Source organism: Arvicanthis niloticus, chromosome 8 (assembly GCF_011762505.2).
Source record: "Arvicanthis niloticus isolate mArvNil1 chromosome 8, mArvNil1.pat.X, whole genome shotgun sequence".
Lineage (NCBI taxonomy): Eukaryota > Metazoa > Chordata > Mammalia > Rodentia > Muridae > Arvicanthis > Arvicanthis niloticus.
This window is the reverse complement of record NC_047665.1, coordinates 1,998,620-2,012,636: the sequence shown is the minus strand read 5'-3', so window position 1 is coordinate 2,012,636 and position 14,017 is coordinate 1,998,620. Positions and strand designations below refer to the sequence as shown.

The 14,017-nt window shown below is 44.6% G+C and overlaps 1 protein-coding gene across 12 annotated transcripts in view; it reads left to right on the top strand.

The window, feature by feature from the left end:
- Aopep (aminopeptidase O (putative)) overlaps nucleotides 1-14,017 on the top strand; it is a 305,721-nt gene that overhangs the window by 206,274 nt on the left and 85,430 nt on the right. For 10 of the 12 annotated variants that reach the window (XR_013111995.1, XR_013111994.1, XR_013111996.1 and 7 more), the window contains one exon: nucleotides 6,326-6,369. The exons of the other annotated variants lie outside the window; for them this stretch is intronic. Coding sequence is in view for 5 of the 10 variants with exons in the window: in XM_076938857.1 (XP_076794972.1) it covers nucleotides 6,326-6,369 (44 nt within the window). In the remaining 5 variants the exon portion in view is untranslated. The remainder of the gene's footprint in view (nucleotides 1-6,325; nucleotides 6,370-14,017) is intronic. 12 annotated transcript variants of the gene reach the window in all.

The window sequence follows — 14,017 nt, the reverse complement described above, 5'->3', positions numbered from 1 at the left end:
TTGGGTGCTCTGGTACACATGTGGCGTTTAGAGGACTGTTGTGGAGTCTCTTCTTTCCTTCCACCATGTAGATTCTATGTATTAAACTCTCGTCCTAAGGCTTGGCAGCAAGCTTCTTCACCTGCTAAGTGATCTCAGTGGCCCTTGTGTGCATGATTGTGCATTATTCCTTCTCCTTGGAAAACACTGAACTTTTTAGTCTTAGATTCTACTCTTCAGTGCAGTTGTCTTAAGTATGCTTTGTTTTATGTTTTGAAAGAAGGATCTTGCTATGTAGCTCAGGCTGGCTTTGAATTTGTGATCCTTCTGCCTCAGCCTCCTCAGTACTTATAATACAGACCTGCATTGCCATGCTTGGCTTTTACTGCATATTTGGTCATATTTCTCCCCCTTGTAAGATTCCGAGTTTCCAAGTTGCAGCCACTCCTTTCCTCTTTGTCTGCCGTGCACACATTAGACAATTGCTTTCATCTTTGTCATATTCATAGCCTGTCTTTCTCTCTAGCATCTCTTTACTATTAAATAGCCTTTCCACCCCCAACCCCCTTCTTTTTCTTTTGAGATAGTCTCAGATGGCCCAGGCTGGCCTCAAACTCCTAGTGTGGCTATGGCAACCTTGAACTTCTGATCAGCCTCTACCTCGTAAGGGCTGGAACCGACAGCACGCATTGCTACACCTGGTTACAGGGGCATGATAAGCAAGCTCTCAGCCAAGCCTGTGCATCCCCAGCACTTGATATCACATCTTTAGTGTTCATGTTCCTGGAATGTGTTGCTCTGGTTCTTTGTTTGCTGTCCTGAAATCAGAGTCCTTTTTCTTTCTCTTTTTGTCATAGCTGAATTTTTGCTCCCTTTTTTTATTATGATATTTTGTAGAGGGGTTCCCTCTGCTTCTTGGGTTATGTTTTCCTCAGGACTGTTTTCTGTGTCTGTTAGCCACTCTCTGTTCCTCTCTTCACATGGGTTGTGCTCCTCTTCACTGCCGCTTCAGTCTCAGCATGGAAATCCCCGCCCTGACCTTTTATTTATTCTCACATGTGCTGGAAGGTCATCTCTGATTCCCACTCAAACCCTCTCTTGTCTGACAGGTGGGAATCATGGATGGATGGGATACAGAGCTGCAGCATTTGCACATAGCATTCATTGGAAGGACTCCCTACTCCTGGAATGTGGGGACTGCCCCTCATGACCACTGTCCATGCAGTCTCTTGGTTGCTCCTCAGATGAGGACAGCACCTGGGACCTCTGCAGGTGCTCACAGCCAGTTGTCCTCATGGCTTAATTCTCACATTTGTGTATCTCTCCAGCAAATGCTTTAGGCCCTCCATGCCAAGAAAAAAGGAATGATAAATCCCCATTTCTTTGCAAATATTTAGGTATTTGAGAATTTATGGGATTTTGGCAATTTACTAGTTTCTCAGCTTCTAAGCCTGAGAGCTGAGGAGGTGCAGCATGCCAACTAGAAACTGACAAAATCACTTGATCTTTCCCTGGCTCCCCTCTTTGAAGTTTATGCCAGGAGGATGTCCCTCTGTCCTTATTTAGAAGCTATTGGGCATGCGTTTGCTTTTTTTTATATTATTAAAATACTTTTTATGTGTTGTATAGGTTGTTTTTGTTTACCCTGCTACCTAGTTATTCTTTGCTCAGCTTCTTTGAACTCTGGGTTTTCAATATTGTTAGTCTGCCAGCCGCTCTTGTCCTGTTTCAGGATCACAGTAACCTTCCCCTGCAGGCTCACATCTTAGTCCCATTGGGACTTGTCCAATTATAATGTCTAACTTCCTTCTCAAAACTCAGAAGGGAGCAGAGGAACCAGTGAGAGAAGGCGGCTTCCTGAGGGTGTTTGTTTCTGTTTTAGCAGGCAGTGAGTTGGGAGGGACTACTCTCAAAAGAGCGCCCAAGGCAATGTCCGCCTACAAGGGAATGGGAAAGCAGGAGCTGCGTGATCAGGTTTGGGTTCTCTAAAGAAGTAAGAAGAGCCAACTGGGTCAGTTCTGGTCATAGATGTTTTAAAGACTTCAGATGAGAAACAAGTGTCTTAAATGGGGTGGATCACAGGAGCACATTGCAATTCTTAGGAGACATCTTGGAGATGCCCCACGTTTTGTCTGTGTGATCTTAGGCACTGATTTCAGACTCCAGCTAGCTGATGAGCTAGCTGCCTCCAGTCTACCCTTGAAGGCAGGAATCGACAGGCACTCTAGAGTGGCAGCCTACTAGGAGGCAGGACACCGTTCTTAAAATAAAAAAGAAAAGGAGGAGGTTTTCACAGGAACCTCCTCCACCACCCTGTATCTATTCAGAATTCCAGATTTTTGTGCTTATAATCCTATCAAAAGGGGAGGGGCTGTGGAGCCAGTTGTAACTTGAAAATATGAGGGTAGAATTAAGGTTAACTCTGAATTTCCTGCTTCTCAAGCAATTACATTCTTCCCCCTTGCTATTAAGTTACTGTCATCTTCCCTCCACATAATTGAGCATAAATTACTAGGAAAATAGGAGATAAGTTTGTAGGTACTATACAGACATAGTGGGGTGAAATTAGTAAGAAGTTATAATTAGAGTCATAATTATATAATTATAGTTCTTGGATTTTTAAGACTCAAATCTTATCAGTAAGTCAGTGGTCCACTACTATAGTCATTTACAATGGGATCTATTACATCAGTGATCCACTAATATAATAATTTACAATGGGATCTATTACATCAGTGATCCACTACTATAGTAATTTACAATGGGATCTATTACATCAGCGATCCACTAATATAGTAATTTACAACAGGATCTATTACATCAGTGATCCACTAATACAGTAATTTACAACAGGATCTATTACATCAGTGATCCACTAATATAGTAATTTACAATGGGATTGATTGAATCATGATAAACAACTAATGCAACATTTTGCAAAATGTTTTTTTAAAATAATAGATGAATACTACTGACCTGTTTCCTCAGTCCCAGAATTTTTTAAAATAATAAAAACAATGACTTTAAGACCCTCAAGCCAAGGCTCAGTGGGTATAAAGTACTCTATGTGCAAGCATAAGGACCCAGGTTTGTCCCCAGAACCCATGTATAAAAGCAGGTGTGATGGCACATTGCTGACCAGCCAGCCTAGCCTAATACAAGGCCAAGTGAGAGATCTACTCAACAAAGTGGATGCTCCTGAGGAATGACACCCAAGGCTGACTCCTGGTCTCCACATGCACAATTGCACAACTCTTACCCCCACAAAAGAACCTCAAGGGGAAAATAATTCATCACATTCTAAATACGAGCACTCTTTTTTCCTCAGCAGGTTTTTCTATATGTCCACTATGGGTGTAAGTGTTTCTGCTTGAATGGGAGGGTATCCTGGAACTTAGAGACCCAGGAACCATACAGCTCTGACAGGAGAAGGTATCCCAGTAGAAGAGCATCCTGAGACACGGGAGCCCAGGAGCCTTACAGCTCTGAAGTGGGATGTGTCCCAGGGGAAGGGCATCATGAGACACAGGAGCCCAGGAACCACATAGCTCTGAGAGGAGCCTCCTAATCAGAGGTGTTACAGCTCCCAGGGGAGGGGATCCCAGCTGAACTGGGGAGCTCAGGAGCCTCAGCCCCGCTCTTCTCTTCACTTCTTTTATTCTTTTCATTGCTTCTTCTTTTTTTTTTTTTTCTTTTATTGGAGGGTCCAGGGTGTGAAGGGACGAATCCAGGGGTGGCTGCCATCTGCTCCCAGGAATGGACACCAGGGAATTGGATAAAGAGCAGGGATTATATAGGATTTCTGAGGGAGCAGAGCTTTTCAGGACAGAGATTTCCAGATTGAGGATTGGTGGGATTTCAAGTCGTAAATTTGGGAATATCAGGGATTGGTGGGCTTTCCTGTTCAAGGGTTGGTGGCTGTTTTTTTGTTTTTTGTTTTTTGTTTTTCATTTCCCTTTCCCCTGCATCAGGCCCATGGGTTAGGATGGGAAGTCCCTCCTGGCTTCAGCTGACTTTTACTGAGGCTCCATCTCTGTGGGGCAGGGGTGAGGGTGGGTCTGGAGAGGAGGTACTGTTAGTGCAGACATTTCCTCTGGGAACTGCTCTTCCAGTGGTGTTTGACTAAGGCAGTAGGCTGAGACAGGAAAGGTTTTGTTTCTGTGGACAGCTCTTAAGGGGCAACTCCTGCTAAGGCAGGAAAGGAGATGCCCCACTCTGGACAGCTCTTTTGAGGGATGCAGTCTGAAATGTTTTTTGATAGAAGCCACCATTTTCAACAGCTCCTGTGGGACATTTTACTGCAGTGGCCTAGGCTAGGGGAGGGAAAGAGGGGCCTACTGCTGTTTTGACGGCTTTTGTGGATCAGCGACTTTTGTGGTGCACCACTCAGGGACTACAAGTAGGTACATTTGTGAGGCAGTAAACAATCTGGGGCTGCCACCTCCAACCACCATTCCTATGCATCTATTCCCAGGTTTTTGTTTGAACTCTTGGTCTGAGTGGTGGCAATGCTGGGAAGTTGTGGAAGTCTTAGGAGCCAGGGCCCCAAATGTCATAGCTATTCTGGCCCCAGCCCTGCCTCCTCCTCTGTACCATGAGAACAGGCCACCACTATGGGAGCCTCTTCAGCTACTATGTCATAACAGGCCTCAGAAATTATGAGCCAGTGTAAGCCTCTCCTCCATTTAGTTGTCTGTGTCAGGGATTTGAGTCACTAGTTCCTTTATGGAGCCCCTGCGCCTCTGGAAAGACAGCCTTCCCATGTGCTGCTGGCTTTGCTCATCACTGATGGCTGGACTCAGTGCTGTGATAGAAATGGAGCACCTTGCCATGCACACTGCTGTGGGCGCCATTCCTGCTCTGTACTCACAGCTGCTGTGTTGCAAAGGTCCAGCCGGATGTTCCTCCTGTCCTCCACTCTGATAGTGTACGGTCACTTGGACTTTGACCTGAAAGACCACCTTTTAATTTTTTAAATGTATTTATTTTTATGAATTTCATACATGGGTATATACTTTCAAAACAAAGAAACAAATGGATTCACATGGCTGACCTCAAACTCTAACTGATCTTCCTACCGTAGCCTCCTGAGTCCTTAGGATTACAGGCATGTGGCACTGTACCTGTCTTAAAAGTTTATTTTCTCATTATTAAATCTTCAAGGACAGCCAGGTGTCTCGTCTCACATCTATATGCAGTCTCAGCCATTAGGAGGCTGAGTCTGGAGAATCAGCATGGGTTACACAGTGAGACATTATTTCAAAAACAAAAGTGATTGTATAAGCTTAGACAAACAAGAAACACTTGTATTCATTACTGCATTAAAAGAAAATCATGTAACATTAACATAGCAAAAGATTCTGTGCTTTAAAAACAAGCAGAAAACCCTCCAGATTTGGGTCCTATTTGTTTCATGTCCTTAAATAGCAACAGTGTTACACTTTGTGCGTGTCTTCTTTCTCTGTGTCATCTGATCCACCTGATGAGAAGCTAACCATGGGATTCACATTTAGCAAATAAAAGGGCAGAACAACAACAACAACAAAGCATAAAGTCTTACCTTCAAATGAACAATTATTTTAGTTTATTTATCCTCCCAAATTAATTGAATGTCCTGTATCTGACAACACTAGTTAAGACCCAGTCAGGATTTCAGAATTAGATGAACTGAAAGGTGACGACAATAAAAATAGAAATTAAATACAAATGAACATTCCTATTTGAACTTTTAGGTCTATGATATTGTGGTTATTCTTGACAGAGTTCTATTATCTGAGAAAGATTTACAAAAGATAACGTGATATTTGGGATTTCTTAATAGTTCAGAAAGCAGGAAAGATGAGCAGGTTACTTGGTTATTTGAACAGGGTGGTTAGTTATTCTACTTTGCTTTTTATTTGAGGTTTTCCATAATAAAAGAAAGTGGCTTACAAAGAGTTGTAAGTCATGACATGGCATTATTGGAGAAATACCTCCGATGTCCTGTGACTGTGTGGACACAGTAGAGGAAAAGGTACTGTGAGTTCCAGACTAGGGCTGTCTTTGTTCCTCAGCCAGTCTTTGTCTTGTTGATCTTGACCTCTTTCTGGAGCACTGCAGGTGTGTTGCAGGTTAGCTATGAGCCTCTTGGAGTTGAGATTGCTCAGTACACACTGAGGAAGACCTCGTGATGAGGGAGGGTATGGGAAAGTGAAGGGGGCAGATCTGTTATGTTGTAATTGGACCCTAGGTACTTTGAGCAGTTGGTGCCTGGTTGTTAGCACAGTTTGGGAAGTTATTTACTGGTAGATAGCTTTAATAGTTTTTGTTTGTTTGTTTGTTTTGTTTTGTTTTTTTCTTATTTCAGGATTTTCTTCAAATGTTGTTGGAGAGCATTCCAGAAAACAAAAGGTAAGTACCAGTACCAGTAAAGGAATTAGGAACCCCATTTCACTTTTAATGTTGAAATAGCCCTACCTTTGTTTGGCCCATTATTACAACTTTGACAGTTGAAATTTCCTCTCTGTACAAAGGAACCTAGGACATCTCTTAGCGTCACAGCTAGAACAGAAAATATGTTGGGGTCGTGGCAGCCCAGGACCCTTAAATGTGGAATAGGAAGCCAGCCAAGGGCACTCTGATGCTTCAGCTGCCATGGCTAAGAATGGAGGAGAGGGCTGGGCAGAGCTCAGTAATAGAGTGCTTGCTTATCATGAGAGGATCCGGGGCAGCTACCCTAGACCACTTACTTCTTTAAAAAATAGATAAATTAAAAAACAAAACAGAGGACAAGTTGGGGTGGCTCTGGTCAGTGTAGTTTTATATAAGGGCATACTGGTTCACTGAGGCAGAGATGTTCAATAAGAGCCTGAGGTGGAGGCTGCTTTGCTGTCTCCTGTCCCAGTCTCATGTTCATTGCTATGATAAAATGCCTGACAGAACGCAACTTGGGAGAGCAGATGTATTTTAGCTCACGGCTCTAGCATATCATCTTATCCCTGTGGTGAAGTCAAGACAGCAGAGGCTTCAACAGCTGGTGACATCACCTTCACAGGCAGAGAGAATGCTAAACATGATACTTAGCCTTTTCTACACAACCCAGGGTCCAAAACCAGATAATGCTGCCATATGTTTTCAAACAAGGTTGTCCCCTCATCAACCAAGGCAGTCAAGACAGTCTCCTATAATAACACCCACAGGCCAACCTGATTTAAATACTCACTGAGACTGTCTTCATAAGTGATTCTAGACTGTGTTGAGTTGGTAATTAGAAAACTAACCATCACACCTTCTAGTTTTCAGGATTTGGAGTAGGTCATTTAAACCCATGTGGACAGTATTTTAGCAAGTGTTAAAAACCTGATATCTATGTTTAAACTAGGTGCTCAGTTGATGATTAGTGTGCCCATTAAAACATCACCACCTCCTGTGCACAGCACTAGACACAGATGGATCTATGTGCATCATCATCAGTCCTGACTTTAATGTTCTCATAATCACCACCAGGGAGATTATTAGAAAACAGCACAGATTAAGATGGCACTTGGAACAACATTTGTCCCAGCCTGCGCTGCTCCTCGCTGCCCCACGCTTGGGGGCCAGCTGCTCCAGTCCTCGGGTCAGTCAACAGGGTCTAGCAAGAGAGAGAATAGGGATGGAGAGGCAAGAAATGCGAAGAATGGAGACAAGACAGAGAGTCTGATCAAGTCCCCTTTATTGAAAGGAAATCCTGGGTATATATAAGCACAAGCAGGGGAACACAGCTGAAGACACGTTACCATGTGCACCTTGCAGCTAGGAGCACTAAACAACAAAACAAGATATGTGAGAAAAACAAGATGTTTATCAGAGTGTGCTCAGCTGTTGTGGGCTGTTGAAAACAAGTCTCTTGTCAGGGTATATGGCCTGAGATGGCTGCAAAGATGATAGCCGATTTCTGCTAGGAGTCAGCTCCCAACAGATACTCTCACTTAGGAAATCATGGGTGGCAGGCTAGCTTCAATTTCACTACATAACTAAGGCTGGCCTTGAACTTCTGAACCTCCTACTCCTACCCTCTTCCTCTGCCCCTATTCCCTACCCCTGCCCTCTGCCCTCTGCCCTCTGCCTCATGTGATGCCAGGGATAAAACCCTTATGCCTGTTTGGCAAGCAACCACCCAAATGAACAGCAGCATGGTGAACAACATTCTTTTTTGTATGTGATCTTTTTTCCATATTTGTCCAAAAAGACAACTGAACAAACATGACATAAGTCACCAGTCTGTACCTTGGGGCCACATAGGCAGTATGATTCTAGAGTTGGGAAATTGAGGTTGCAGAAGTTAAATAGCTTTTCCTTTAGTGTGTGAGCCCACAGGGACTGGCTCCAGCTGTGATGACCTCATCTCCATGTTCCCTACAAACTTCCTGAAAAGGAAGGACATGCACATTGTTGGATGTGGTCATTTGCAGGGACATGGCCTCACATGGCCTTTAGAGGAAGTCCCTGTTACACATGTAGATTCCCCCACCTTGCTTCTTCTAATGCCCTAACTTAACTCCTAAACATAAACACCCAAAAGCATAATTTTTAATAGCAAAACTGACATTCAGACATTAAAGGGGACTTGTTGAACAATTTAAGTGTTTCTTTGTTGAAGGACTGACATTGCTTTTCATTCTTTGACCTTGAGGCTAGCAGTGTTTTGAATGCATGTAAACATTTCCAAGCGTGGACATGAATTCTTTTCATGGATATTGTTTTAGATTCATGCAAGACTAGTCACTCGTATGTTGATGGGCCTGTCTGATAGGCAGTCTAAATTAGACATCTCAAGGTTAACAAATTATGCATGCAGGTTAGGTCCAGAGGAGGGCGTTCTGTGAAGACATGGAGGCTTTGTCTACATATTGGATTCCCGTGGGCGACTTTCTTGAAACCTCCCTACCTCCCTACCTCCCTACCTCCCTACCACCTCCGTACCTCCCTACCTCCCTACCTCCCTACCACCTCCCTACCTCCCTACCCTACCTTCCTACAGCAGGTAGAAGCCTTGCTGTCTGTCAGACCTGGTGTTGTGGTCCTTCTTTCTACTACAGGGGCTCACACTTGTCAGCCAAGCACTCTGCCACTGGACTAAACCCTGATTATTCTCTCTTCTCTCTCTCTCTCTCTCTCTCTCTCTCTCTCTCTCTCTCTCTCTCCCTCCCTCCCTCCCTCCCTCCCTCCCCCCCTCTGTGTGTGTGTGTGTGTGTGTGTGTGTGTGCGTGTGTGTGTGTGTGTGCATACAGCAAGGTGTGTATGTGGTCAGAAAGCAGCTTTGTGGAGTGAAGTCTCTCCACCACCTTTCATGTAAGTTCTAGGGATTGAGCTCGTACTATCGATCAAGCTTGCTTATAAAACAAACACTAAGAAATCAGGAGCGTGCAAATATGAAGCCAATCTGTGCATCATTCAGAGTCAATAGATTTCGTGATTCCTGCAACTTCAATAATTGGGCAAGACAACAGGCTTTCAGGAGGCTGTGCCAAGGAACTATGTTGTGTGGATGTGTTTATTTTGTTTTTATTTTGTTTTGTTTTGGGTTTTTGTAGACCTATTATGGTGATATCTTAGAGCTATCATTGCTATGATGAAGCACCATGACCAAAGCAATTTGGAAAAGAGTTTATTTGGCTTACACCTCCACATCGCTGTTCATCACTGAAGAAAGTCAGGATAGGAGCTCAAACAGGGCAGGAACCTAGAGTTAGGAGCTGATGCAGAGGCCATGGAGGAGTGCTGCTTACTGACTTGCTCCTCATAGCTTGCTCAGCCTAATTTCTAATAGAACTCAGGCCCACAAGCCCAGGGGTGACACCATCTTTAATACACTGGGTCCTCTCTCATCAATCACTAACAAAGAAAATGCCTTACAGGCTTGCCTGCAGTCCGATCTTATGGAAACAGTTTCTCGTCAATTGAAGTTTCCTCTTCTCACATGACTCAAGCTTGTGTCACGTTGACATAAAACTAGCCAACACAGGTGGTGATTCTTCTGTAAAACTGATATCAGATGTGGCTATTTATCATTCAGAAGTAGACCTAAAATGTATACATACCTCCCCTCTCTCTCCCTCAATGCTGGATGTTAAGCTCACAGCTTCACACATGCTAGGCATGTGCCTGACTACCATGCTATAGTGGCAGTAATTTCCTCTTCTTTTATACCTGCCCCCAGGACAATAGCTCAGGTTCTCTGGGAGAGTTCAGAGGCCCTTATTTTGGACCTTGAGCATAGGAAAGAGGGAAGAAGGGAGGGGGGAGAGGAAGTACAGAGAGAAAAGGAAAAAAAATGTATAGATGTGGCATAGGCCTCTTCTGTTGGTTATAAACGTGCATTCCGAATGCTGACTGCGTTCCTTCAGGACAAGGTTCTTAGGGCAGAAATACAGTGGTTTTCACTGAGGCAGCACAGTACACTTCAGTTTGAGAGGTCTGTGTCTTTTAATCTCCATGATGCGGTGTGGAGCTCATTAGGACGCCCTGAGCCCTCTGGCTCCATGGGCCTGGATTTTATTGTTGTGGATATTTACTGAGGCAACACACTGGGCCCACAAAGAAACTTTTGTTGTAAGTTGTGGAGATTAGAGAAGCATCCCTGGCCTGTATGGCTGCCAACCACCCACTGCATCCCTGATGGGGTGGGACACCTTTCCCAGTGGGATCATGCTTTGCTTAAGCAGGCTTAAGTTTCATTAAGAATTCTTCTTAAATGTTAAAGTGGTCTCTTGCCTACAAAGAAACCTACTTCACCAAGTATATTGGAGTACATTTTTAAACTTAAATATCTTCTTGCCTGCTAACTAATCTCAAAATCTAGTTTGCCTGTTCAAACAGATGGCTTGCTCTATTACCTATGCAGCATATTGTACTAATTTTATGTGGCCTCCAAAGACTGCACATCTACCCCCTGGAGCCTCTAATCTTTGGCCCTAGTTGCAAACTGATCCTTTGGTACATCTGTTAGGCACTTGAGCCATGCTGAGCCGGGAAGGCTTTGCCAAGCACACTGAGTGGTTAGTGTCAGGCCTCCTCTGTACCTTTATCTTGCCTTGGCTTACTAACGTTCTTTGTGGAGCATCTCCTGAAACGGGCTGTAGTCTGGACTATGGGAGAAGGGGGAGAGTAAATCCAATGATAGCCTTCAAAGAGATCCTAACCAACTACCAAAGTCATGGGCTATTATAATCACCCACACAGGACATTAGAATCAGCATATGCAGGGCACTGTGAGGTCTGGGTCCTGGATGATACAGACAGCAGCCCTGACTTTGAAAGGAGACCTAAAGGCAGAGCCTAGGTCTTAGGGAGTCGGGGAGTGAAGGGGAATGGGAGGGCTTGAAGCTGGGAGATTCACTAGAAAATACTAGTGCTTTTGAGTCAAGAGATCTTGAGAACTGGAATTATTTCAGTTATGGGTACAGTGCCAGTGGGCTTTGAAGCAAAGAACAGAGACACGGGTTGTTTGAGAGGTGCCACAGTTACAAATGGGTGAGTTGTTGTCAAGTTGAATAAAGGAATCAGGTGTGAGACTGGCTTTTTTTCCTTGCCCCTTTCTTTGTTACTACATTCTAAAGTATAGTGGGTACCTGCTTGTTCCTGGAATCAGTATTGAGGGGGAAGAAGATAGTGCTCAGGAGGCCATCTAGAAGGACCCGAGCAACATCCTCCTCCGCCAAAAACCCAAGCAACGTCCTCCTCCACCAAAAACCCAAGCAACATCCTCCCCCGCCAAAAACCTATGCAACATCCTCCCCCGCCAAAAACCTATGCAACATCCTCCCCCGCCAAAAACCCATGCAACATCCTCCCCCGCCAAAAACCCATGCAACGTCCTCCCCCGCCAAAAACCCATGCAACATCCTCCCCCGCCAAAAACCTATGCTCCCCTAGAGAATAGCTGGTCTAGCAACCTTGGCCCCAGGTTCTGGTGTCAGCCACAGCTACTGATTAATCTTGCCCATCAATTACAGTATTTGTGTGTGCATGTTCGTTCATCTGTTTGTTTACCCCCCTTGCTCTTGCTCTTCCTCCCCCACAGAGCAAGGAGCACTCACTTGCCCTGACTCATAAGCAATCTTCATTATCTACCTGAGCACAAATGCTTTGTTTTGAGCAAGAAAATGAGCAACACCATGAAAAGCTCTGAGACACAGTTTGCTTTCACAGGTAGAGACAGGGTTGAAAAGCATAACTTATCAGTGTTTTAAAAACCTGTATGGAATTTAAGTTGTGCTCTTAGACAAGTGCCTTTCCATTTAAAACTCTGGTTCTTTTCTGTGTCTAGTACCTATATGCTCAAAATTGCTAAGGCCTGGCAATTGCTTTATGTGAAACTGGTGGGAGTGTGTGGTGGGTTGTGCAGGGAGAGCGCGAAGGTTGAAATCCGAGGAGGCTGAAGGCAAGAGCCAAGAGTGATAGCAGCATTCTACTCAGTCACCAGCAAGCTGGTGGACCCATGATAGACACAGGTGACAGTTGCTGCCTCATTCACCACAGCAGCTCAGACGTCAATAGCAAGACAACCAGGTGTGTGCAACTCATCTTCTGCAAGCCTGTGCTTAGTTCTGTTCATGTCCACGTCATGGAAAGATCACTTACTTGTTCCCTTTCTAGGCTTTAAACACAGCTTACTTTTTTTCTAAGCACTATAATATCAGGGAGAGAAGCATGTCCTGGTTCCTTCTTTATTAACTAATTGTGACCACATTTCTAGCCCAGAGAGTTTCAAGATAGGCCACAAAAACTCCATGCTGCCATGTGAAGTGTGGTACATGCAAGCAGGCAGCCAGTGGGTAGCACTGCCTGCTGCCCCAGTACCAAGTCTCAGCCATAGTGTGGAAACAGTGAATGCCCTAGTACAGATATGAAGGTCATGCACCTTGGGTCTGTGTCCGGTTAGCTATCTGCTACATAAAATCTGTTTCTGTAGTGATGAGACATGCAGAAGGGTCATTTCCTGTGTGTCCTGGGTCCTGACTATTTGGAAATACTTCTGCTTGTCTGCTGGGATAGTTTAAGTTGAGTGACCTCAGAGGGAAATCACACACCACTGGCTTAGACACTGTGGGTCTGCCTGTGACAGGCAGCTGTTCACTTAATCACTGCTGTGCCATTTCTATAGTAATGTTCAAAACAGCAAAACTATCACAGATGCCCACTTTGCTCTGAAAACATGTGGTCCACTTCTTCTCAGGCAGGGGTGGAGGGAGCATTATTCCATGGTGGCTCCCTCACTTTTTTAGTGGGCGAGTAGTAATACATGATTCTTCTGGTGGTCTAACACCTTATCCCACAGTTCCCCAGACAGGCTTAGGGTACTAACAGCAGAGCTTAGAAGCCCCCCTGGCAACACTGACTACCTAGGCTGTAGACTGAACACCTGCTCAGACTGTCATCATCCACTTCACATAGCTACCGTAAGGACCAAGGTGATTGTGGTTATAAGATGCTTTGAATCTTCCCAGAGAAAAGTGGCCTGAAAATTCAAGCTCTCTTCAGTTAAGGCAGAAGAGTTTTTGCTTCTGACCATAGCCTAGGTAGTAGCTCTCTTGTCCTCACATCTCCGCCCCTAAATGCCCTCTTCTCTTCATATGTAATTGGAGAGTGGACAAGCAAGGCAGCCCCAGCAGGAAGCAGGCCACTTTTAGGGTGAGAAGTGTTAGCAAGAAGGGACAGCTATGTTGGGCACAGGTGTGCAGGTGCACAGGCTCTGTGTCTGTGGTGTGTTTATACCACTGCAGAAAGGGATTCATGATGAAGGCCAGGCTCAACATGGGAAGGAAAGCAGAGCTTTATAAACTTCACTCCCAGCTCCTCGGGGACCATCTGCAGCCTTAGGTAAGGTTCCCAAGCCCTGAGGACTTTGCTCAACTCCACATGGTGCATAACAACACTGGAGTTGTGCTGTTTCTCTAAGGCTTAGGTGGATGTTTTCTGTACTGCTCTTACATAGTAAGTACATAGATGGTAGCTGCCGCTTCTGTGCCTCTACTTGGAAGTGCTTAAAGATGTCTTCATTTGTTTTCTGTTTTAG